Source organism: Lissotriton vulgaris, chromosome 6 (genome assembly GCF_964263255.1).
Source record: "Lissotriton vulgaris chromosome 6, aLisVul1.2, whole genome shotgun sequence".
Lineage (NCBI taxonomy): Eukaryota > Metazoa > Chordata > Amphibia > Caudata > Salamandridae > Lissotriton > Lissotriton vulgaris.
This window is the reverse complement of record NC_141694.1, coordinates 1,100,442,402-1,100,465,369: the sequence shown is the minus strand read 5'-3', so window position 1 is coordinate 1,100,465,369 and position 22,968 is coordinate 1,100,442,402. Positions and strand designations below refer to the sequence as shown.

Below are 22,968 nucleotides of genomic sequence, written 5' to 3'. Positions count from 1 at the left end.
TGCAAAGACTCCCCTTTTACAAATCCTACTTGTGCCCAACAACATCGTATGTTTACAGTGTCATTTCCAATCGCCAAAAAATGGGAGATTTTTTTTGCTGATTTACTTGACACAAAGAAAATATTCTCAGCATAGTTTTTCTTTCATTGTTCACGTCACAAGAATATTGGTCTAAAACACGGCCCCGGAAAGCATTCCTTTATCCGGGTCCAGAAAGGCAGTGTCAGCACAAGTCGTGCTTGAGGACTTAGCCACAGGTAGCAGGAACGCGATGCTCCAGGTAACAACAAACCGCAATGTATTACCCATGCTTGACTTGCAATGTGTTATTAATGCTTACAGCAGGCTTCCCTGACCCCCTGGATCCAGTTGAAGCTTGAACCAGCGCAAAAGAGGTATGTGTAAAATCGTGCCATATAAATTCAAAGACGCCTGATTTTGAACGCAGATGAACCTTCTCATATATACGCTATTAAGAATGTATGGAAGTAAGGAACACAAGAAACTTTGAGATAACTTGCAAACAATCCCCGAGTATATTCCCAAGATGCTTATCAGCATCTTGGGAAAAGTGATACCAACAGGCAGCGTGTGTCTTTAAATTGAGTTACGCCAAACGTATACATGAATATCTGTATGTCTGTAACAGTGGATGATAAGATAACCATCTCAATGCCGAATGATACGAGGGAGAATATACACGTACGGCTACGCCCGATACTAAGAGCAGGCGAGCCTTTCTCTATATACGCTATCGCTTACCATATAGAATGCCTCAAGAGCATTAACCATGAGCACACAAGATTTTTGATACTTTGGGCATTATGGAAATTGTGAATGAATGCTTAGTAGGAGCCCAAGAAAAAAGTGAAAAAAACGGTAATGTGAATATCCGTATTTAAATATCGGGCATCTGATATGGTGACACCACTTGAATATCGAATGATTTGAGTGAAAGTGCGAATGAATGGCCATTATTAAGAGATGCCAACTGGCTAATTTATAAGGCCCAAATAGGGTTTATGGAATACGAACAATTTTAACCAAACATAATAAGTAGGGAAAATTTGCCAACTACGACGAAACAATTCGACTACCATGGGTGAAAGCCGGTAATGAGTGTGTGTCATTTGCCAGATTGGTATGTGCTCTATAAAGTATTGCCATTTTTGCAGTTGCGAAATGAAATTTTGTGGTAACTTAAGTGTTATTAGTGTCCTGTAACCCACTTTCCCTCCCCCTTGGTTTTCTATACCATTTATTTTAACAGGTACTACGAGACCTCCCTGAGGTGAAGGACTATTACGTCACTTTGCTACACCTTTCATCATAATAAGAAGTTCTTATATATGAGACACCACTACACTTCACATGGTCCTGAAGAAAGCCCACATGACCTGACAAGGCAACCAAGGGCTGAAACATGTCGACCTTTTTATAATCACGAAAATTGAGTGCGTAAGAATCCTAATCATTCCCTATACGCACATCTATACATTTTCTGACAACCTCCTCGAATCCAGAAATAATAAATAAGAAATCTGGCTGTCCGAGTATTTTAGATTAATTCACCTACCACTCATCACTGATCACTACTGTTTTTAACCAAAGGTAAATACCTCCGGGTGGAGGTTGCATACCAACTAACCCAATGATTATGCAGTCATGTGAATGAACAGCCGAGAACCAAGATATACCGCTAACTCGATCCAATTCACACGTGCATGAGGGTTTTTTATCTTGGGACATACACATATATCACCTGTATACCCAGGTTATGCAGGACAAGTGATCCTTCCCTAAGTGATTTATGAGATTAGATATACAGGAAACTGGACGGATCACAATTTCCTTCTACCTCCTGATTTGATTCAGTAATGGTGTAAAGAGGTCTTCATCACAACAAGTCTTTAGTGTCATGAAAGCTCAACTGAATCAGTCAGGCAGTCATCTGTGTCAAACTTGATTTTTGCGACATATGTCCAGTCTGGACCTGAGTATTTTCGATCTACCTGTCTTTCTTTTTTAGGTTGTTTAGTATGGTTCAACTTCAGGTCTGTGTCAGCAGTGTCAATCTGTTCCAACTCTTCTTGTCCTTCTGGCTCACAGCCTTCCCTAATTACCTCTGGTCTCATCTTGGGCGTTAACAGTTACTATCTAAGGATGGTCGTTCTTGGCCAACCTTCTTTCGAAGTGTTCAAGATTTCTGGCTCTGACGGAGCTGCTTCACCTTGAGGTGGAGCCTCCTGGTTCTGCTCCAACTTCCAATGCTCTTCGAAGTTGATTTGATAGGTTAGTCTCAGCCTTCCATGAATTTGTTGTAGCCTATGCATATCCTCAGTTCAGTGATGGTATCACAGTGGTTGCTAGAAAGACAGCATTCCCATTAGTCTCAGGCTCTGTATGCTGCTAATCTGACGGAGATGATGGATCTCCAGTCTAGTCCTCCTCCTCTTCTTTCGAAGCCTCAGACACCTCGAACCTAGGGCAACTTGAGAAATTTGCAGATTTTGACTCTGCTTCTTAACTTTCGTGTTTTGCTCTCTTGATATGGGAGGCATGTATCCAATTTGGCAGACCAGCACACTTGGCGGCAGTGTTGGTGACCAGGATCACCTAATACGCAGGGGCGTAACTTCAGAGGGAGTCTTTGGGGTATTACACCCCTGAATAAATGTATTTTTTAAAATAGGTTGGGTACAGGGGCTTTGAGTTGGGTATTGTGAGGTATCTGTCAGATTTCACCAGGATGTTTTACATACACAGACAAAAACATACACGCAGTCTCTCTCTGTTTTGAAAGTCCTAATTTTTTTTTAGCAATTTTACAGAAAAATATTTTTCTCTCCCTTAGGTCTCCTACCATCATCATCAATTTCTTCATTCCATTAAAAAAAAAAATCATAAAAGACAAATGAATTTAAAACAGAGCTCAAAGATTAACCCCAGGCATCATTTTATGCTAGCTTTAAGAACCCAGTAAGATATTGTAAAAGCATACTGTAGGTGTATTTAAAAACGGTAAATATAATAATGCAGGCCTAACTTGGGAAAACTTCCTTGTCTTTAAAAGTGGTCTTAAAAACTTGTATTGTAAGTTATAAAATTTCGCACAGATCATGACAGTATGTAATGTATCAATAAACGAAACGTTGTCACAATCACATAGGGCAACTTTGAGCCCTTGATTAACCATGATTAAAAAGAACTAATCATGGGAATAGGTTTAACCTGAAATATATCAATAAGCCTTGCTGGTGGCGGGACAAGTTTCAGGTCAGGTATGGTTCAAAATTGTTGCGGTTTTTACTAATATTGCGTGTCACACCAAGGGGGTCATTAGGATGTCGGGCGGATTGCCTCCGCCAAGCTGGCGGTGGCCACCGCCGGCATGGCGGAGGCAATCCGCCCGACATCGCTGCATGGATTACCCCCCGCCAGATTAGGATGGCGGGGGGGAAGGCGGCGGGGGGGAAGACCTTCCGCCGCTTTACCGCCGCGGTCGCCTTGCGACCGCGGCGGTAATAGGAAAATATGATGGCTAGCCATATTACGATGTCTGCATGGATGGGCCTTTCCGTGGCGGCAATGCCGCCACGGAAAGGCAGGCGGTGATTGCTGTGGGGGCCTCCTGCGGGACACCCTTTTGATGCTAGTGTTGGGGGAGGACAGGGGGGTACCTATGGTACCCCCCCCTACATTTGCATATGCAAAGCAGCAGGCACCACGCGGTGCCTGCCGCTTTGCATATGCAAATGCGTGCACAAATGTTTATCATTGTGGCGGGCGGTGCAGAGTGCACCGCCCGCCACAATGATAAACATGTAGGATGTGCCCGCCACTGTGGCGGGCACATCCTAATTCCCCCTACGGGACCCCCGCACTTATGGCGGGCGGTCCCGTTCTCCGTTAGGGTGGCAGGCGGACAAAGTCTGCCCGCCATCTTAATGCCCCCCCAAGAGTTTAAATAATGCAGTGTCCTCGCGATCTGCTGCCATCTTGTCCCTAAACGCTTCTGCTACCCATTTGTGATCAGATCAGACATATAAATTGGGCATCCCTAGGGTTATCATGTTATGGGAGATATAAGCCAACCATGAGATCAATGAGGGCTTGTCCATGTTCAAACAGTCTTGTATAATTAATCTATTGAGACCAAATTGAAAGCTAGAGTTTTAGAGGGCAGAGTCGGAGCTGTTCAATGATATCACCTAATCCCAATTCTTCATGCACAAGTTCATAGGGTACACTTTGTGATACTCCCAAAAGGCCCCTTAGGAATTTATTTTCCGCTATTTTAATTTGGCACTGAGCCACAGCCCCAATATTCCACTGCAATAACTGGCTATTGGGATGCACTGAGCCTTGAAAATTTGCACAACAGATTTCATGTGGGTGCGCCTTGACTGGCGTGAAAAGTCAGCTATGCTGAACATAGCTCTATTAAAAGACATCACAATATAAGTTATAAGTGGATGCCAATCAAAGACAGAATCCAGTTGAACCCCTAGATATCTAAACTCGTCTACCTGACTAATATTTTCTCCATCTACTATGAATTTCATGGTTTTTGTTTTAGACGAGCCAAACTTCATCACATGTTATTTTGCGAAGTTGGTGGAGAGGTCAAGGCTGTTCATAAAATCAGTACAAAGGATAGGGAGTCTTTGTAAACCCTTGGCCGTCTGGACAATTAAAACTATATCATCTGCATAAAGCAGAGGCGGAATTGAACGGCCTCCCACTTTGGGAACAACCAAACATCAGTCGCTCAGTGCTTTTTCTAATTGATTAATATAAAAAATAAATTTAAAAAATGCTAAAATACGACCCTGACAAACCCAACGCAGCAGTTTAAAGGTCTGTGAGCATTTCCCATTGGGCCCATATCTTACACTAGCTGAGAGGCCCTTGTGTAGATCCTATAAAAAGTAAATTAGTGCAGGTTCTACTCCCATCATGGTCCACAATTTGTATCGAGTAACTCTGTTGAAGCTAGTACTCCTACCAATCCACTCTTCTCTCCCTTTCCACTGCCCCTTAGGGCCCTCTCATGAACCCTGCTAGTGGCATAATGCATTTTAACAGTATATGTCAGCATGATTGTTGGAAAATCTGAAGCCCCCCCAATCTTACTGACCATGCTATGCCCCTGCTAGTAGGGTCCATGCCAGTGCTCTTCCAGGCAAATCTTGTGAACATGTTTCTTGATTTGGACCCTGTCACTTGTGTTCAAGTCATGCCCTGGAGATTCTCGGACAGCTGGAGTAGCGATTTTTAGCTTATGAGAGATAGAACCCACCACGTCAGACAATCGTTTGCAGTTCTCGAGGTTCATGTCATCTATGATATTCACTCGGGTAGTTGCCGGGACAGAGGTTATTTGCATGGCTCTCCACATCAATGCTTCATGTGGCAATAAACCAGTTCATTTACAAGGGGTACTTCAGATACTCATGAGGACTAAAGGAAGGGGGCCAGGACAGTTAAGCAATGTAGAGATGGAAGCTTTAGTCAGTTTAGCTTTGATTGTCCCATTCAGTCTTTCTACAACTCCTGTGGTTACCGGTCTGTAGAAACATTTGGTCAAGGCCTAGGGCTGTAAATATCAGCTGTATGACCTCATTCTTAAAGTAAGTTCCTTGATCTGATTCAAGATGAACTGGCTTCCTGAATTGCGGTATTAACTCCTGCAACAATAGATTGGAAACTGTTAGACTGTCACGTTTCTGGGTGGGATCAGCCTCAACCCAAAGTGAATACAAGCACAAGGTTATACTTCAGCTGATTGCAGCATGGCATGTCAACAAAGTCAATCTGAAAACCATCAGATTTTCCAATGTTACCCATGGTCAATGCAACTTTGTTGCCTACAATTTGCCTTTAACAGCTCATACATCTTTCACACAAATCTTTTGCCATCATTCTGAAGCGGAGATTAAACCAGTGAGGACGGAAAGTAGATTTCATTCCGTCTCTTCCTACATGAGTTGGACCATTCATGTGTCTCATCATGGCAGGTAAGAGAGAATCTGGAAGAACTGGTTTTCCTTCCGTTGGCACCCAAATATCTCTGGCATCCTTTGCGCATCCCATCCTTTCTCACTTAGCCTTTTCTATCTCTGGGGCAGCAAGTTGTAATTCCCTCAACTCACTGAATGTGTGCACAGTACTCAGCAACATATTGGTCACAGTCTCTACCTCTGTGTTACATGGTTCATCTAGGTGAAAGGTATTGGACTCAAGAACGCAGTGTCGGGCGACAACACCCGCATAACAGTTGCCGCTGGTGACAAATCATTACAGCTCTTATATGTAGCACACTTAACCACGGCTGTTTCCTTCTGCAATTTGAGGGCATTTAGCAAATGTGAAACATACAACCCCTTTCAGAAATCCCTGCTCTGACCATAACTGACCGAAGTCATGCACAACACCAAACTCATATTGGCTGTCAGTATAAATTGTAACTCAAGAGTCTTATGAAGTATAGCAAGTTTCTGTAAGGGCTATCAATTCATCTGCTTGCGCAAAAATTACATGGCACAAATAAGAGGCTTCCACTACTTTGCTCAAAATACATACAGCATAAGCAGCTTTTTGGATGCCAGGTCGGTCTCTTAGAGAAGACCCATCAACAAAGAGGGTAAAGTCTGATTCAGAAAGTGGAAAATCCAGTATGTCAATCCTTGGTTTTGTGCATAACTCAGTTACACTGACGCAATCATGGTGACAGTCACCCTCATCCTCTCCCTCTGGGGATGGTGATAGAGAAGCAGGGTTTAGTGTGTTACATCTCCAAATGGAAACACTCTCAGCTGCCAAGATGATTCTCTCATAGTGGGTTAGGCAGCTATTGGCAAATGCTGAGATCTGGTGTGAGTCATGAGGATCTCAATACAGTGAGGTATCATCACAATCAAAAGATTGCCCATCTCTTCTGTTTGCATACGCTAAGGCTAACCGCTGCAACCACTTTGAGTCAATCAGGCAACACTGTGGGTACCAGATCAAGAGTACCTGAAAAATAGCAGATGGTACGCTAGGTGTCTCTATGGGCTTGTGTTAGTACAGACTGTGCACACCCATCTCTTTTGTGACAAAAGAGCACAAAGTCTTTCATATAGTTGAGAATTTCAAGAGCGGGTGAAGTGCCAAGCAAATTCTTAAGCTCCTGGAAGGCTTTCGTGTTTTTTTCATCCTTTGGTACTCAGGTGAGACCTTATGCCTGTTTTCAGTCAAATAGTTGAGTAGAGCAATAGTGTCCTGTTTGCAAGCTTTAGCCATTAAGGCGATCAGGAGATCATCTATGTATTGGATTAGTGTCGAGCAACAGGGCAATTACAAGTGTTCTGGGTTCATTTTAAGAATCTGGTTGAAATAGGATGGTTTCTCTGTGTACCCTTGTGGAGAGCCATACCACACAAGGGTCTTCCCTTGGAACCAGAATGTGAAAAGAAACTGACTCTCTTCATGCAACGATCATAAATCACCCTGCTTCTGGAGGGATTTGGAAGAGAATCACGTCAAGGTTTGGAACGCATTTGATAGCATGGAACGAAGATTTGGTTAATCTTTTAAAGGTCTTGAACGATTCTCCACTTTTTATTTGATTTCTGTAGGGCCATAATTGGGGAGTTACATGGGCTCCCGACAACCTCCTTAAAGGTCCCTTGCTCTGTCATATTCTCAATGACAGGGGTGATGCCTGCAATGACCTCTGGGGTCATCTTGTATGGGCGAGTCTGCGAGTCAGCAGTATTGGGTCAAAGGGGAATCTTTAGAGGTTTGGCATCTATGATCAATAAAATCTCTTTTCTGGTAAAATCCCAGATCTCTTCCTTTACTGACCCCTTAAGTGTATTGGCAAGCAGTGGAGGCTCCTCCACTAAGGCGGAGGAGTGTTGCCCCGCTGCGCAAAATGGAAAAATAAAATGACACTAACGTATCGTTATTATCATTTTCTTTTTCCTATTGAGTGCAGTCAGTGGCCTTGTTCAATGTGGGGCAGGGCAGGGCTGGCCAGAGCAGAGGAGGAGTGGTTTACACTCCCTAAGTGTGCATGAACTGTTTGGCCTGCCCTCTTGGGACGACTAAGCAATTCATGCGCACTTTGCATGTTCCCCACCAAGGCGATCAGACCAATCACAACGCTGCATTACTAATTCTTAATTAACACCCCACCACCCCTGTCTGGTAGTAGCAGCTTCCGTTGGCAAGTCCTCGGTAGTGAGGAATGGGTATAGCCTGATGACAGGTTCTGATGACTGTAACTTAAAGTCAGAATCAGCCACTAGGGTCTCAATTCCAACCCTATTCTGTGTGGAATATAACGCAATTGAGTTTAGAGAAAAGATCTCGACCCACAAGGTTTACAGTACTAAAATCACAGATTACAAACTGGTGTTGCACTCTAATGTCTCATATTCTTACTGGCACTGGGATAGTAACTTGAATTGCGTTGCTGATTTGTAATGCTAACAACATTTCCCAAGAGAGGTAGGTCAGGGACCTTAACAATTCTAACTGAGAACAAGTGCATATCTCCAAAGTTTCCAAGTCGTCTTTCAGTTGTGCAAAATTCCTGTATCTTGTTCTTGGCCCTTTTTGGCTAAAGTTCCTTAAACTTTTTTTTTCCTTCCTCATAGACCTTTTTCTGACATAATGTTGCCGACTTAGATGCTTTGGGCACTTTGCCGCTGCTGATCAGTGTCAAAGTGCAAGTGTTACCTGTATAAAGTGTTATGGTAATTGGTTGTCCATAATTAGTATGTTTGTCTTACTAGTAAAGTCCCTAGTAAAATGCACTATGTGTGCCAGGGCTGGTAATGCAAATGCTACTAGTGGACCTGCAGCAATAATTGTGCCACCCACACAAGTAGCCCTACAAAGAGATCTCAGGCCTGCCACTGCAATGCCTGCGCGCAAGTTGTTAACTGCCTTGTTGTCCTGACAAGTCCCAGTCCTTACCTTTCCTTTTATGAGCTTCAGACACCCCTATAGTAGGCCCAAGCCCTCCCTTGGCAGGGTGCAGTGTATGTGAAAGGTAGGACATGTACTGAGGTGTGTTACATGTACTGACAGTGAAATAATGCCAAATTCGTTTTTCACTGTTGCAAGGCTATCCTGCCCATAGGACAGAATGGGGAATGCGGTGTCACATGTTTCCAGCATATCTTCCCATAGGCATAAGATGGAGAGATGTAGTTTAGTGTGCCTGAACTCAGAATGTAATTACACATCTTTTTGTGAAGATGGTTTTTAAACTGTGTGCTTAGAAACCACGCTTTTAGAAGTGGCTGATTTCTTGTCCTACACCATCCTGTGTGCTTCTGACTGTTTGTGTATTGACCATCTGGGTTTGGATGTGACAGGTTCTGAGTGTCCTTACCTCAGAGAAGGGTAGGTGACACAGCAACAGGCTGGCCTGCATTTGATGTGAGGGGGAGGAGTAGCTCCCCTGGATGTGAAGGGGCATTGTTGCTGCCACAAAAGGATGGTTCCACCTCCTGCTGAGCGTTTGGGGCCCAGACCTGCACTATCAAAGGAAGAGGGTGTGCACTGACAGGAAAATACCCAGGTCTGGTTTGGACTGGGGTCAGAGCCTCCTGCACACAAACACTTCAAAGGCATTTAGGGGTATAAGTATGAGAGCTGAAACAGCTGAACTCAAGACTGAAATCCAGATTGAAAAAGGATTGGACCTACTTTGTGATTAAGAGGAACCTCTGCCAAAGAACAGCTGAAGAGACTGAAGAGAAGTACTGCCCTTGCTGTGTGTTCTGGGGCTGGCCTGCAGTTTGATGATTTGACTAAAGAGAGGACAAGGGACTTTGCTGTGTGCTGTTTCCCCCTGCTTGTGAGGACTTTGCTGTGTGCTGTGTCCTGAAGTAGCGTGTCTCCAAAGGCCCGAGGAGAGCTGGTCACCTGTTGTGGAAACTCAACCATGTCTCAGCGACGCTTTGTGCATGGTGCTTTTGCATGCCTGAGACTGCCGTGTGGTCCGGGGTACTGTTTACGAGCTGCCACATGATCGCATTGCCCCCACAGCGTGAAACATCGTCCACGCTGCTGTGTTGCTGTTTGTGGCCCGAGCCGACCCCGTAACTGAGGCTGTGAGTGAGGATCACTGCTGCCGGCCCTAGCTGCAACTTTCTACAGGATTTCTGGAAGACTGTCATGCGTTTTCCATGGTACTGTTTACAAGGTGCCCCATGATCGAATTGCCCCCGCAGCATGAAACATCGTCCACGCTGCTGTATTGCTGTTTGTGGCCCGAGCCGTCATCGTAACGGAGGCTGAAAGTGAGGATTACTGGCGCCGGCCAGAGCCGCAATGTGCTAAAGAATTTCTTGAAACTAAGAGAGCTGCAAGGTGAAAGGGATCATGATCGTTGTTCACCTAGAGGAATCTGCCCAAGATAGTCAACTACAGAGAAGGTAGCGCCGTAACCCGTCCAGTTACAGCGTCGCCTAACTCGGGACCTGCAATGTCATCGGGGCCACCCAGCAGGACGTACGATGAGCGGGGAGAGAGAGCGAGGCAGCGCCCCCCACCAAGGTAAGACTTGGACTCCGAATGGGAGCCGCAAGTGTGTGTGGCCTGGGAAGGTGTGCAGGAGGAGTACAGGAGTGCTCCGAGCTCTCTTCCGTTGCACCACGTTAGACGCGCTGAGTCCCCGAGCAGCCCGTACCTGCCCAGCAGTACCAGGGCCGCCCCTTTAAGCTCATGATCGTTGTCTTTGGTATTGGGGCCTAGTAGGGTCCTGAGTTGACCGCGCTGATTGGCGTACGCTTTATTCCTTGCATTACGAACTGCCTGATTGTTGCATTACGGATCACTGACACAATATCGACGGAAAAAATATCGACCTACACAAAAATCGACGTTGGAATATCGGAAGCAAGAATATCGACAGCCTATCTCCAACATGGTAAGTGCAAAAATATCGAAGTTAAAAATATCGTAATTAAAAATATCTGGGTTTTTTTTAAATAAAAAAAATGTAAAATAAAGTCAAGTCAAGTCAAAAGATCTTTATTCGGATTGTAAAAACATCCATAAAGGTACATGACAAACACAGCAGAAGTATTAACATGGTCTTAAAAGGTGAATGAACATAAATAAATAATCGCTGGCAAAATTACAAGTTCATAGCAATAATTAGATTTATCATGTGCAAATAAGCATACGCTAGTGCAAAAAATACAATGTGCAAAAGTGCGTAGTGCAAATGTCTCAATCAATAAGTAGAGAAGCACGAGACCGGACAACTGCTTTAAGAAAGCTGCTCACTCTAAGAACTGCTTCATCCGTCTTTAACATCAACAAGTCATTAAAAGCTAGTTTAAAAACCAACAAAGCATTTTTTTCTACAGTACGGTATTAAAAAGTGCTTAGTGTACATTCCATAAAAACCACAAAAAAAGGTAAAATTAAGCAAACTTTGTTTTCCGCCAAGGTTACAGGGACAGCTTAAATTTTCCACGTGTTTGTTATAGCCTAGTGGGAAGCAAAGTAGATTTATAATGCTTCCATCCCTGAACCTAAATAGCAAACTCCTATTCCACCTACCTAATTTTATACGAAGATAACCCTGAGGCAAGGCATGAGGTTTGTCGCACAGCTCCATAAGGGAGATATACCTTAGTGTGGACGGCTTTGCCAAGTCTCACCTTTCCCTCTCTTTACGATAAGAATCGTACAAAGCCCTTTTTATTAAATTCTTATGCGAGCAGTTAATTAGTTGAGGGGAAGTAAAAAGATGTCCCTGCCCCACGCTCGCTAGGTTTTTTTCAACAACCCTAAGCCAAGGTATAAGGTTAGCCCTCTCACAACTTAGGCAGTCCAGGATGATGTCACGAGTCAAAGAGGCAGCGGAATTAATCCAGATTTTTACCCAAAAGAGGGCAGGTCTTGATCTTACACAATCCTCTATATATGGCAGATTTAATTCCCTGTGACACACATAAGTTAGAGCTGTAAAAATTCCCCCCAGAACCCTCTGACAGAATCTGTTTTCTTCAAACTGTAATTGAGTACAGTTCGAGTAACCCCACACCTCTGCGCCATAAGTTCCTACAGGTAGGCATTGTGTTCTGGAAATTTGTAGTAATGATATAATCACATCTGCCTGGAGAGGTTGACGGAGGGAAGTTTAAGAGTGTATGGCTTTACTTAGTTTATTCCTTCCCTGGGCGACATAAGGCTGCCAAGATCCAGTATTACAGAACAATGAACCAAGATAGGGAAAAGTGCAAGTGCTTTTTAAAATATTGTCCCCTGATAGAATCTGGGTTATTTTATAACTTTTAGGGCCACGTGACATAATGAATGATTTCTTAAAATTGGTACACAGGCCCAAATCAGCCATATATGTTACAAATCCAGAGATTAAAATACGCAAAGCATTGGGTGTGCGGCCCATAAGGACCGCATCATCCGTAGCAAAGGAGTGCGGGACAGGATTGCCATTTACTTGCGAAACATCATTAGTTTGCTTACTCAAAGAATCACTCAATTCATTAATGTATAAAATAAAAAGCAGGGGGGCCAAAACACAACCCTGTCTGACCCCCCTGCCAATTAAAATATCGTTAGACACTTTGCCATCATTGTTAATGCGGACGCGACCTGTCAAATTACTATGAAGATGTGCTGAAAAATAAACTAAGGATTCGTCTAAACCATAATTTAACAGGACTGACCATAAACGAGAGCGATTAACAAAATCCAAAGCAGAACTTAAGTCCATAAACCCAAAATATAAAGGAGATATTTTAGCAATAGTGTATTTGGCCATGAGTAAGTTTAAATTTAAACATTGCTCTACCGTACCCACTTTACTTCTGAAACCTAACTGGCACGGGTGTAGAATGGTTTTTTCCTCCGCCCAGGTTCTAATTCTATTGAAAAGGACCCTGCCTAAAACCTTTAACGTGTTGTCAATTAAAGATATGGGGCGGTAGCAGCCAGGGTCAAGTCTATCGTTTTTTTTGAATATAGGCACAATAGTGCTGCTAGACCATGTTTCAGGAACAGGGGTACAGGATAAATTGTTAAAAACATTGAATAGCAGGGGAGCCCAAAAGTCAGGTTCAGATTTGATTTGGTTGATGGCTAATCCATCGGGTCCCGGGGCTTTATTCCCAGCACTTTCAGCGATGGCATCTTCCACCTCCAACAGTGTAATAATCATAGGCCTGGCTAGTGGGGCAATTTCTGTGGGGTGCCGGGAGCATCATAGATCTTGGAGAAATGTTCGACCCACACATCCCCTGTTATGTTACAATTAATAGGCGAGATATTAGAGCCCAGTGATCTTAGGTTTTTAACCGCCCTCCAGAACCCAGCGACATCTTTTAAGGCTGCAGTGCAAACAAGAGAGTCCCAATGGTCTTTTAATAGCTCTTCAGATCTGATTTTTAGGGTGTATTTATATCTAGATCTCAGAGTCCTAACCAGGGCCAAATCACGCGGTTCAGCAGTAAGAGCATGAATTATCAAACCACCTGGGATTAGTGTTGTTATGAGCTGGGGCCGGTTTAGAAATGTCATTCTTTATGGCCTTACAGAGTTCACAAAATGAGGTAACGATGTCTGGCCCGGGGATGTCAGTTGATAAGCAAACCGGGGCTAGTGTTGGATGTTTTTTAATGACTCGAGTCAAAACGCCCTGGTTGTCTATCCCCTTCCAAACCACCCTCAGTCTGTCTGTTGATGCTGTCAAATTTTTTGCTCCAATTTCTACTATCTTCCCCGGTTTTTTGATTGATTTAAGACAAATTAAAATTGGGTAATGGTCACTGTAGGTGGTCCTGATTACCTCCGATTTTAATAAAAGGTCCCCAAGAATCGGAGAAATAAATACATAGTCTATAGTGGTTGAGCTCCCACGCCCAATATAGGCGGGAGCGGGCACATTATCCACACCAATAGCTGTTATCTCCATTATGTCAACTAGGTCGCGTGTGGATAACAGATCAAGTAATTCGTCCCCTCTCTTACAGGGTGGGATTCTAGGGTGAATATGTGGTTGAAATCACCACCTATGCAGATGCCATCAAACCTACCATGTTTTTTTCCCTCCACGACTTCATCAATAAAATTAAAAAGTTTTAGGAAGTTGGTATTGGGGTGGGTTGTAAAATCGTTATTATAGAAATTGATAAGGCATAACCTTATCCTGCCAATATATCTCACCGCCATAAAATCTTTATTGTTTGTCTGTAATGGATCAGTTTTGGCGGCAGCCGTAATTTTAACCCAGATAGATAAGCCCCCACTAGGGCGCCCGATGGGAGGGGCGGGTACAATCTGGTTATGGCAGCTGTATCCTTTATGGAGTATGGGACTCGTACACCAAGTTTCCTGCAATATTAGGACATCGAAGTTGGATATCCAATCAATCCAGGGCTTGATTTTGGTTTTTGCATTAAGGCCTGCAATATTCCAACTCAGGATGGACAGATCGTCGGACACTGTGGGGGAAATATGGCTAATGGTACCAGTTGTGAGAACAGGTGACGCCCTGGGCCTACCAGATGAATTAGGCAATATAGCGATAAGGCTGGTTGATGGGTTTCCTTCAGGAACATACATGTTAGTATAATCGCTAACTACGTTATCAGAAAGAATATCTAATGCTCAGTCCAGGCTGCATGTTTCAGCTAGTGCGGTGTATCTACTTAAAAGTGGAAAGGGCGGAGGGCCTGGGCGAAAATGTCTTAGTGGGGGCCTATAAAAATATCCCAAAGGCAAGGGGGTCACAACAGTGGATGGACCCAAGTGGTTGTTGTTATGGTTGAGTATGTATTTAACAGTGCCAGGGTGCCTGAAGTTCACAACAATACAATCCCAGTTGATGTTTTTACGTGAAGGGCCAACCCAACTAACTCGGCGTGCAGATAAAATTTCATTTGAAATGTCATGGCCCACCCCCTTATGTTTGGTCAACCAGTCGATGCACTTATTGTTCAGCTGGACCCAAGACTCACCCAGTCCATCCTTAAGGGGTGGCACATCTGCCAGTACTAAAACGTATGGGCAGGCATCAGGTGGTAAATGGAGGGTGGGTTCCTGGTATTTTATAGGTCTGCTGACAACCGGTTGTCACTTACCCCCATTGCTTGTGCTTGGGGCCACGGTTTTTAAGGTAGATGTAGTAGGGGCCTCATTCCGTGTGCTACCAACTGTCGTAGTGGTATGGGAAGGACCAGCTACTGCGGGAGCAGTGGGCTTAGGCTTGGGCTTAACTATTGGGGCAGACTGTAGTGTTGCCTCTAGATGTGTTGTTAGTGTTTGGTGTGCTACTAACAGTTTTTGGCCCACCCTTTGAGCTGCTGCTGATAATGGGTCCACCACACAGGATAGCCTTGCTAGCGGACTCTAAATCTTGCAGAAGACGGTCACCCCTCATCTGATCGAGGCTGATCACCCCTTTCCTTTTTACCTCTTCCTTTTTCACAAAATTTTCGAGTTTATCTAGTCTTTAAAGACAGTATTAAATTGTTTGATCAATTGACTTTCCAATTGTTTAAAAATAGTATTGACAATAGTCTCAATAAAATTCCCATTGGGCTTAGATTGAATGATGCTTTCAGTTAATGACTCATTCTGTGTGCCCAATGAGTTATAGTCTGCTGTAGAGTAATTTGGGGAAAAATCCCCCTCAACAGGTTGCGAGTTTCCTATATTAGCAGTGGTCCCCCCGGGCTGTTGCTGTTGCTGCTTCCCTCTGGTCCACATACTCTGGGGCGTTGGTTGGTTCTTGCTGCTGGTAGGTTGCTTCCTCTTATTTGTTGTGGATTTCGACGGGCCCCTTTTCCTTTTTCCATCGACATTCTTATTACTCTGGGACGGGGAAGCAATGACAATCTGTGCAGAGGAGTCAGGCTGGGAGTCAATAGTTATAACTGGGCTACCACCCCCTGGCGGTGTGTCCAGCGAAGTCACCTGAGTGGTGGGTTTCAAGATGGTAATTACTGGTGAAAGCGGTACAGTATTGGGTGGGCTTGTATATGAGGGCTGTAAATGACTATTGCTGCAGCCCAAAGACATCCTCCTTTCGGTGTTAGCAATTTCCTCCTGGACCATGTTAAGGGCGTTCTCCAGAAGACAGTCAAAAGAGGGAGGCAGAGATGGGGGATTTATAGAGTCGGGCAATATGGAAGTAATATTACGTTTGCCCATTGTCACTTTTCCCGAACTCACCTCTTATAACAAGACTTAGAGGGGGGCCCGCCCGACCTCTGATGTCCTCTGAGGGCCACAGAGGGCCCGCCCTTTGCCCGGGCTTAGCCCGGCGCCGCCCGCGCGCGTCCCGCGATGCGAGGGCCCCCGCTGGTTATGAGCGCCTCCGGGCGCGGACAGGGCATCGGCGGCTTCCTGCTGCAAGTGCTGCTGGGACCTGTAGTCCCCCCATTCAGCGGCCGCGCCAGATGTCAGGAGGCTAACGGCGGCGGGGAGAGACCGGTCCAAATGCAGGGAGCTGGCTGCGCAGAGCCCAACACGGAGTAAAGCTGTCCCCCGCAGTCTGCCAGCAAAACACGGTATTTCCAGCAGCAGCGGCCCCCGCAGGTAAGTGGCAGCATTCGTCGATGTAAAACAAAGTAAATAATACTTATAAACCAAATAAACTAAATAAACATAGTTAAAAATATTTAATAATGTTTAAAATTTATAAATAATACATATACAATAATATACCATTAACTAAACATATACATAAAAAATGTAATATATACTTACTTAATAATAAGTTTTAATAATTATTTTAATAACTTATAAATTATTAAAAACTATTATAAATTACAAATACATCTACACACATCAAACAATAACATAAATAAAAAGTAAATAATTATATTTAATACATTTAATAAATTAAAAAAATTAAATATACTTTCAATATTTTACACATTAATAATATACTACTTTATCAAAAATAATAATACAAATATTATATAGCTAAATAAATAAAACTACTATTCAAAGTCCCAAAAAAACGACAGTAATGATAACATTAGATAGCGTAACACTTAAAATTACTATTCCAACTTCAGAAAATGCAACAGTGGGGAAAGCGTTGGATAGCGTAGGGATACAAATTACTATTCCAACTACAGAGGGGGCAAAAGTATGGAAAGCATTGGATAGTGTAGAGGTAAAAATTACTATTTCAACTCCAGTGGAGGCAACAGTAGGGAAAACGTTGGATAGCGTAGAGGTAAACATTACTATTCCAACTCCAGAGGAGGCAGCAGTAGGGAAAGCATTGGATAGCGTAGGGGTTAGAATTACTATTCCAACTCCAGAGAGTGAAACAGTAGCGAAAACATTGGATAGCATAGAATTTAAATATAACATGCTTATAAATTTTTTGCATTTAAATAATAAATAATTAAATTTTTAAATAACTCTACATCATTTACGAATACCCATTAATATTTATTAAAAACATAATTATAATTGAATAATTAATTAACAATAAATTACCAATAAATTCACAATAAATACCAATAAATATTAATTAATAAATATTAGTCACCAAATAATAATCATACAACAATAAAACATCTTTCATTACAAAACAACTGTCATCATTTAAAATTAATTCACAATTAAAAAATATTAAACAATTTTTTTTTCATACCAAAAAATTCTTTTTATGAAACATTGATTACCAATTAATTAAAAATAATTTCCAATTCATAGAGAATAATTACCAATTAAAAACATTAATTGTCAATTAACAAAATTCATTACCAAATAAAAAATTCATTACCAAATAAAAAATTTGCCAATTAAAACCATTAACTACCAATTAAAAAAATTAATTATCAATTAAAAAATTAATTACCAATTGAAGCCAATTTTTACCAATTAAAAGATTAATTACCAATTAAAATAATTAATTATCAATTAAAAAACTTAATGGCCAAATAATTAATTAAAAATAAAATATTTACTCATTCCAATAAATAAAAATACATCATTAATTATAATTAAATTACTTCCCACCCAATTCCCCTATAAACCCACAACCCGCTACAGAAATAAACACAAACATTAATTAAAATTAATTGATAATTCCTAAAAATTAATAATTAATCTAGTATATTTAAATCACTTCCCACCCTATTCCACTATAAATCCACAACCTGCTCCGGTACTAAAACATAACATTTACTTAAAAAAACATTATTAACATATAAAAAATAATACACATATAATTTAAAACAAGTAAAATACTTAACAAAAAAAATTACAAATACATAATAAAATACATAACAATAATACAAATATCGATAGTAGTAATTTCGATATTACTTACATCGATATAAAAAAATCGATATTACTTACCTTAGAGTCGATATTCTGTCCAACGATATTCTTGACCTCGATATTATGTACCTTCGATATTTGCAACACAATATTTTTGTAGGTCGATATTTCAAACTCGATATTTATACTGTGCACCTTGCATTACGAATCGCATTATTCTTGCATTAGGAATCGCATTATTCTTGCATTACGACCTGCATTTTTCCTGCATTAAGGACTGTGTTATTACTACATTACAAACTGCATAGCATTGCAGTAGTACTGCATTAGATCATTGTGAACTGCTCATTAATACCGCAAGAGCCTATAAGTGATTGCTGGCCTAATAACCGGCAGAGTGATATATTACGAATATGCATATGTTAGATTTCTATCATTTGGTCTCATCGTATTACTTTTGATAAAGATACCGCTACTTTTATACAAATCGGTGTGGTGCCCATTTGTGGTGTTATCACTGTGTTACTGGGGGTGTAGTTGCAAATACTTTACACATTGCCTTGGAGATAAGTCTGGCTGCTCGTGCCAAGCTACCAGGGGGTGAGCAGGGGTAATCTAAGAGTATGTCTCTCCTTTCCCTGTCTAGAAGCAAGGGTCCCTATTTGGACTAAGACACCTAGCTCAGCCAACTAGAGACCCCCAGTTCTAACACTGTCATTAACATTTTCCCATTGAAGATTAAAATCCCCAATCAGAAGAAAGTGTTCAATTAATTATATGACATGTTAGGGTCTCAAGCAATTATAAGCTTACATTCATTTTTTGCCAGGTGGCCTGCACCAAGCTTGGTGGTGATGTAAACTCCATAAAAGTCACAATTTTACTGTACATTTAGTACTTAGGTTTCAGTTCAAAGCTGTTTTGTTTGGATCAAATCCACTAATCCTCTGGGTCACGATATAGCTATCTGAAAGACATTTGGCATATTCTGGAAAAATCCTAGACATCCCTGGAAGATCCTCTGTACAGTGCTATGCTGCCTTTTGGCTAGGATTGCAAACATTCCACATACATACATACATACATATTCAGAGCAAGACACTTACCACAGTTAACCTACATCTAGACATCATTGTTGAATCATGGACGGGTCTATTTATAGAGTGCTACGTCAACTATTACACATTTGATTCTACTCACACTTTTCGCGGAATGTCGGTGATAGTTCAGGCATCAGTTGCTAGGTAAATATTTAATTGTCCCCTAGTGAAACAGTTTTTTTCTGGTTGAGGGTGTTTGAACTGCTGATCCCAGCTTAAATTGGTTTAGTAAGTGACAAAAGTCAACCAGACTTCACCAAATTCAACTAAAAAACTAGGGTGGCAAATTAAGTGGCCCCAAATCCTGCACATTTTTCTCTAAAGCTCAGGAAAACGTATTGCATAATCTTTTTTATACATCAGATGCAGCAATGTGTTAACAATGGTGTGTGCCTGTATAGACACCAGATATCTATGGGCTTCTATAATGACTAACGTTGTATGGCCAATGTTAGTAGTGTTCCCATTGTCCTAGTATTTGAGAAACTTGTGGAGGTGCATTCAACATATGTGATTGATAAGGTCTTTTGTGTGACTGAGCAAATTCTGAAATCTATCTTCTTTTGTCTTGTGAGACTGTTTGAGAGGACAGGCATTTTTGAAATTTGGGAGGGGTATCACCCCTGCCTCTGTATATAGTAATACCGATTTAACTTTTATGGAATCAACTAACTGTTTTGCTTTTCTGATAATATGTAATTATTGTAGAGTTGTTTTTTATACCATAAGTTTATGTATATTTTGGAAGCCCTAATTCAAGTATGTCCAAAATTCTCAGCTTTTGTTATCATTATCTTCTGACCATGGAATGCAAGATAATTAATTGTCAAAAATTGTGAGTTTCACATAATAATTTTTGTCAAGGTGCATCCAGTTTGGCCTCGGTGTTGACCGGCAGCCAACATTGATTACATATGACCTACTTGGAAGAGGTTAAATTGGCTGTCTTTTTTACACATCAAGTGTTACGAGAACATCAGAGGACAAGATTGAATTGGTATGTCCCAAACACAAGCCAGAGGTGTGAATCATTGGACTTGCTAGTGGTTTTAGGATACTGTGGGAGCAATCTGGGATGTCAATTGCACCATGCTATTGGGAGCAGTAGTGAAACAACATTCCCTTTGAAATAAAACAATCACAGGTTTTCAGAATAACCAAATTAGGTTATGGACCATCTTCTTCAATGTGGCTTAATGTCTCATGGCCAAATACAAAATGAAAAATCTATCGACAGAATGTTGAATAATGTCATACATTCAATCAATCAATCAATCAGTGACACTTATAAAGCGCGCTACATACCCGTAGGGTCTCAAGGCGCTGGGGGGGGGGAGCCGCTACTGCTCGAACAGCCAGGTCTTCAGCTTCTTCCTGAAGGAGAGGTGGTCTTGGGTCAGGCGCAGGTCGGTCGGGAGGGAGTTCCAGGTCTTGGCGGCCAGGTAGGAGAAGGACCTTCCTCCTGTAGTCGCTCTTCGGATGCGGGGGACGGCGGCGAGGGCGTGGTTGGCTGATCGGAGGTGGCGTTTGGGAGCGTAGAAGTTGACTCGGCTGTTGAGGTAGCTCGGGCCTTGGTCGTGTAGGGCTTTGTGTGCGTGGGTGAGGAGGCGGAAGGTGATTCTTTTGTTGACGGGGAGCCAGTGAAGGTCTCTCAGATGTCCGGAGATGTGGCTGGTTCGTGGGATGTCGAGGATGAGTCTGGCTGAGGCGTTCTGGATCCGCTGGAGTCTCTTCTGGAGCTTGGCGGTGGTACCGGCGTAGAGGGCGTTGCCGTAGTCCAGTCGGCTGGTGACGAGGGCCTGGGTGACGGTCTTCCTGGTCTCGGTGGGGATCCACCAGAAGATCTTCCGTAGCATGCGTAGGATGTTGAAGCATGCCGAGGAGACGTTGTTGACTTGCCTGGTCATGGAGAGGGAGGAGTCCAGGATGAAGCCCAGGTTGCGTGCATGGTCTGTCGGTTTGGGTGCGGTGCCCAGGGCGGGAGGCCACCAGGAGTCATCCCAGGCGGAGGGAGAGGAGCCCAGGATGAGGACCTCCGTCTTGTCCGAGTTCAGTTTCAGGCGGCTGGTCGTCATCCACTCGGCTACCTCTTTCATCCCTTCGTGCAGGTTGGCTCTGGCGGCGGCGGGGTCGTTGGTCAGGGAGAGGATCAGCTGGGTGTCATCGGCGTAGGAGATTATGCTGAGGTTGTGTTTGCGTACGATGGCCGCGAGGGGGCTCATGTAGACGTTGAAGAGGGTGGGGCTCAGAGATGATCCTTGGGGGACTCCGCAGATGACTTCGGTGGCCTCTGACTTGTACGGTGGTAGGCGGACTCTCTGTGTTCTCCCGTCGAGGAAGGAGATGATCCATTCCAGCGCCTTGTCCTGGATTCCGACGTTGCTGAGGCGCCGTACTAGGGTGCGGTGGCAGACCGTGTCGAATGCCGCGGAGAGGTCTAGGAGGATGAGGATACATTCACCCTAGTGCAGAGATCTGGGCCTAAATCCATAGTTTTGTTGCTCCCCGTTGCATGCCAGTTTAAACCCAGTATATTGTTTTGCGTAAGTTAGCATTTGCTGCGCCATTTTGTGTCCAGGCGCCATTTTGTATTATGATTGAAACTTATTCTTTGCTATTTCCGAGAAACGGCCTTCTCTAGGTTATGTTTCTTTGGAGCTGAGTTCTTCCACACTAATGAATGCACTGTTCTTATTAGTGCATACCTTTCCTATAGATGTAAGCCTTCTCCCACTTTTCTAGTGGCGGGCACAGGCGGAATGACCTTGACTGGTAGATAATGTTGTAGTGTAGTTCCTATTTTCCCTATAGGCCCTGCGCATTGGAATAACATAAACAGCAGTGTAGACATAGGACTGCGGTCTTCTAGGTCTCTACTGACTATGTTAGACTTAATTTAGGTTTGCGCCAGCTAGCTCAGAGGTCACTGGAAACTTTCTTGACTGAATAGGAAGTGATCAGCTTCCCTGGCTCAGACAAGGAGTGATTCAGCTTCCGACAACCGCATAAACATGACAACTTTGCTCCTCAGAATAAGAGTCAATCTCTAGAGTCGTGTGAAACAATAGACAGCTATTTCACTCAGTCAGTTGTGCAGATTTTACTTTGACCAGGATGCAGAGAATAGAGAGACGGGCGTTTTCAATAAAAGATATTATTTATTGAGCAGTCTTCCTTCTCATGCAAGAGAAATGAATTGCCACAATTGCAAGACTTGTTATTTTGAAAAGTGCGTACAGTAAAAGGAGTATTACGAAATAATACTGTAAAAGCATTGATATGGTTTCTTAGCCATAAGATGGTTAAAATGAATAAAATATATACATTCATATATACATTGGCTAACGACCTCAACTGGTGCTTCTAACTACGCCTACCCCAGTGTACCTGACCTAAGCCTAATACATGTGAGGGAGTAAGTAGCAGTTTTAGTTAAGTTGATTTTGCCAAGAGTTTGTTTCAAGAATTCTCTCTAAGGGTTTAGTCAGCCCCGTACCTCTGGAATAGAATGCAGGAGGTCTGGTATCTCCTCTCAGGACCCGATATCCCAGTTACCCGCAAGGGTAGGCTGGAAACGCCGGAG

The 22,968-nt window shown here is 42.8% G+C and overlaps 1 protein-coding gene across 1 annotated transcript in view; it reads left to right on the top strand.

Moving 5' to 3' along the window:
* Window positions 1-271: 271 nt before the first annotated feature.
* ZC2HC1B (zinc finger C2HC-type containing 1B) overlaps window positions 272-22,968 on the top strand; it is a 113,683-nt gene continuing 90,986 nt past the window's right edge. Inside the window, exon 1 of the mRNA XM_086925742.1 lies at window positions 272-280. Within this exon, the coding sequence (XP_086781868.1) occupies window positions 272-280 (9 nt within the window). The remainder of the gene's footprint in view (window positions 281-22,968) is intronic.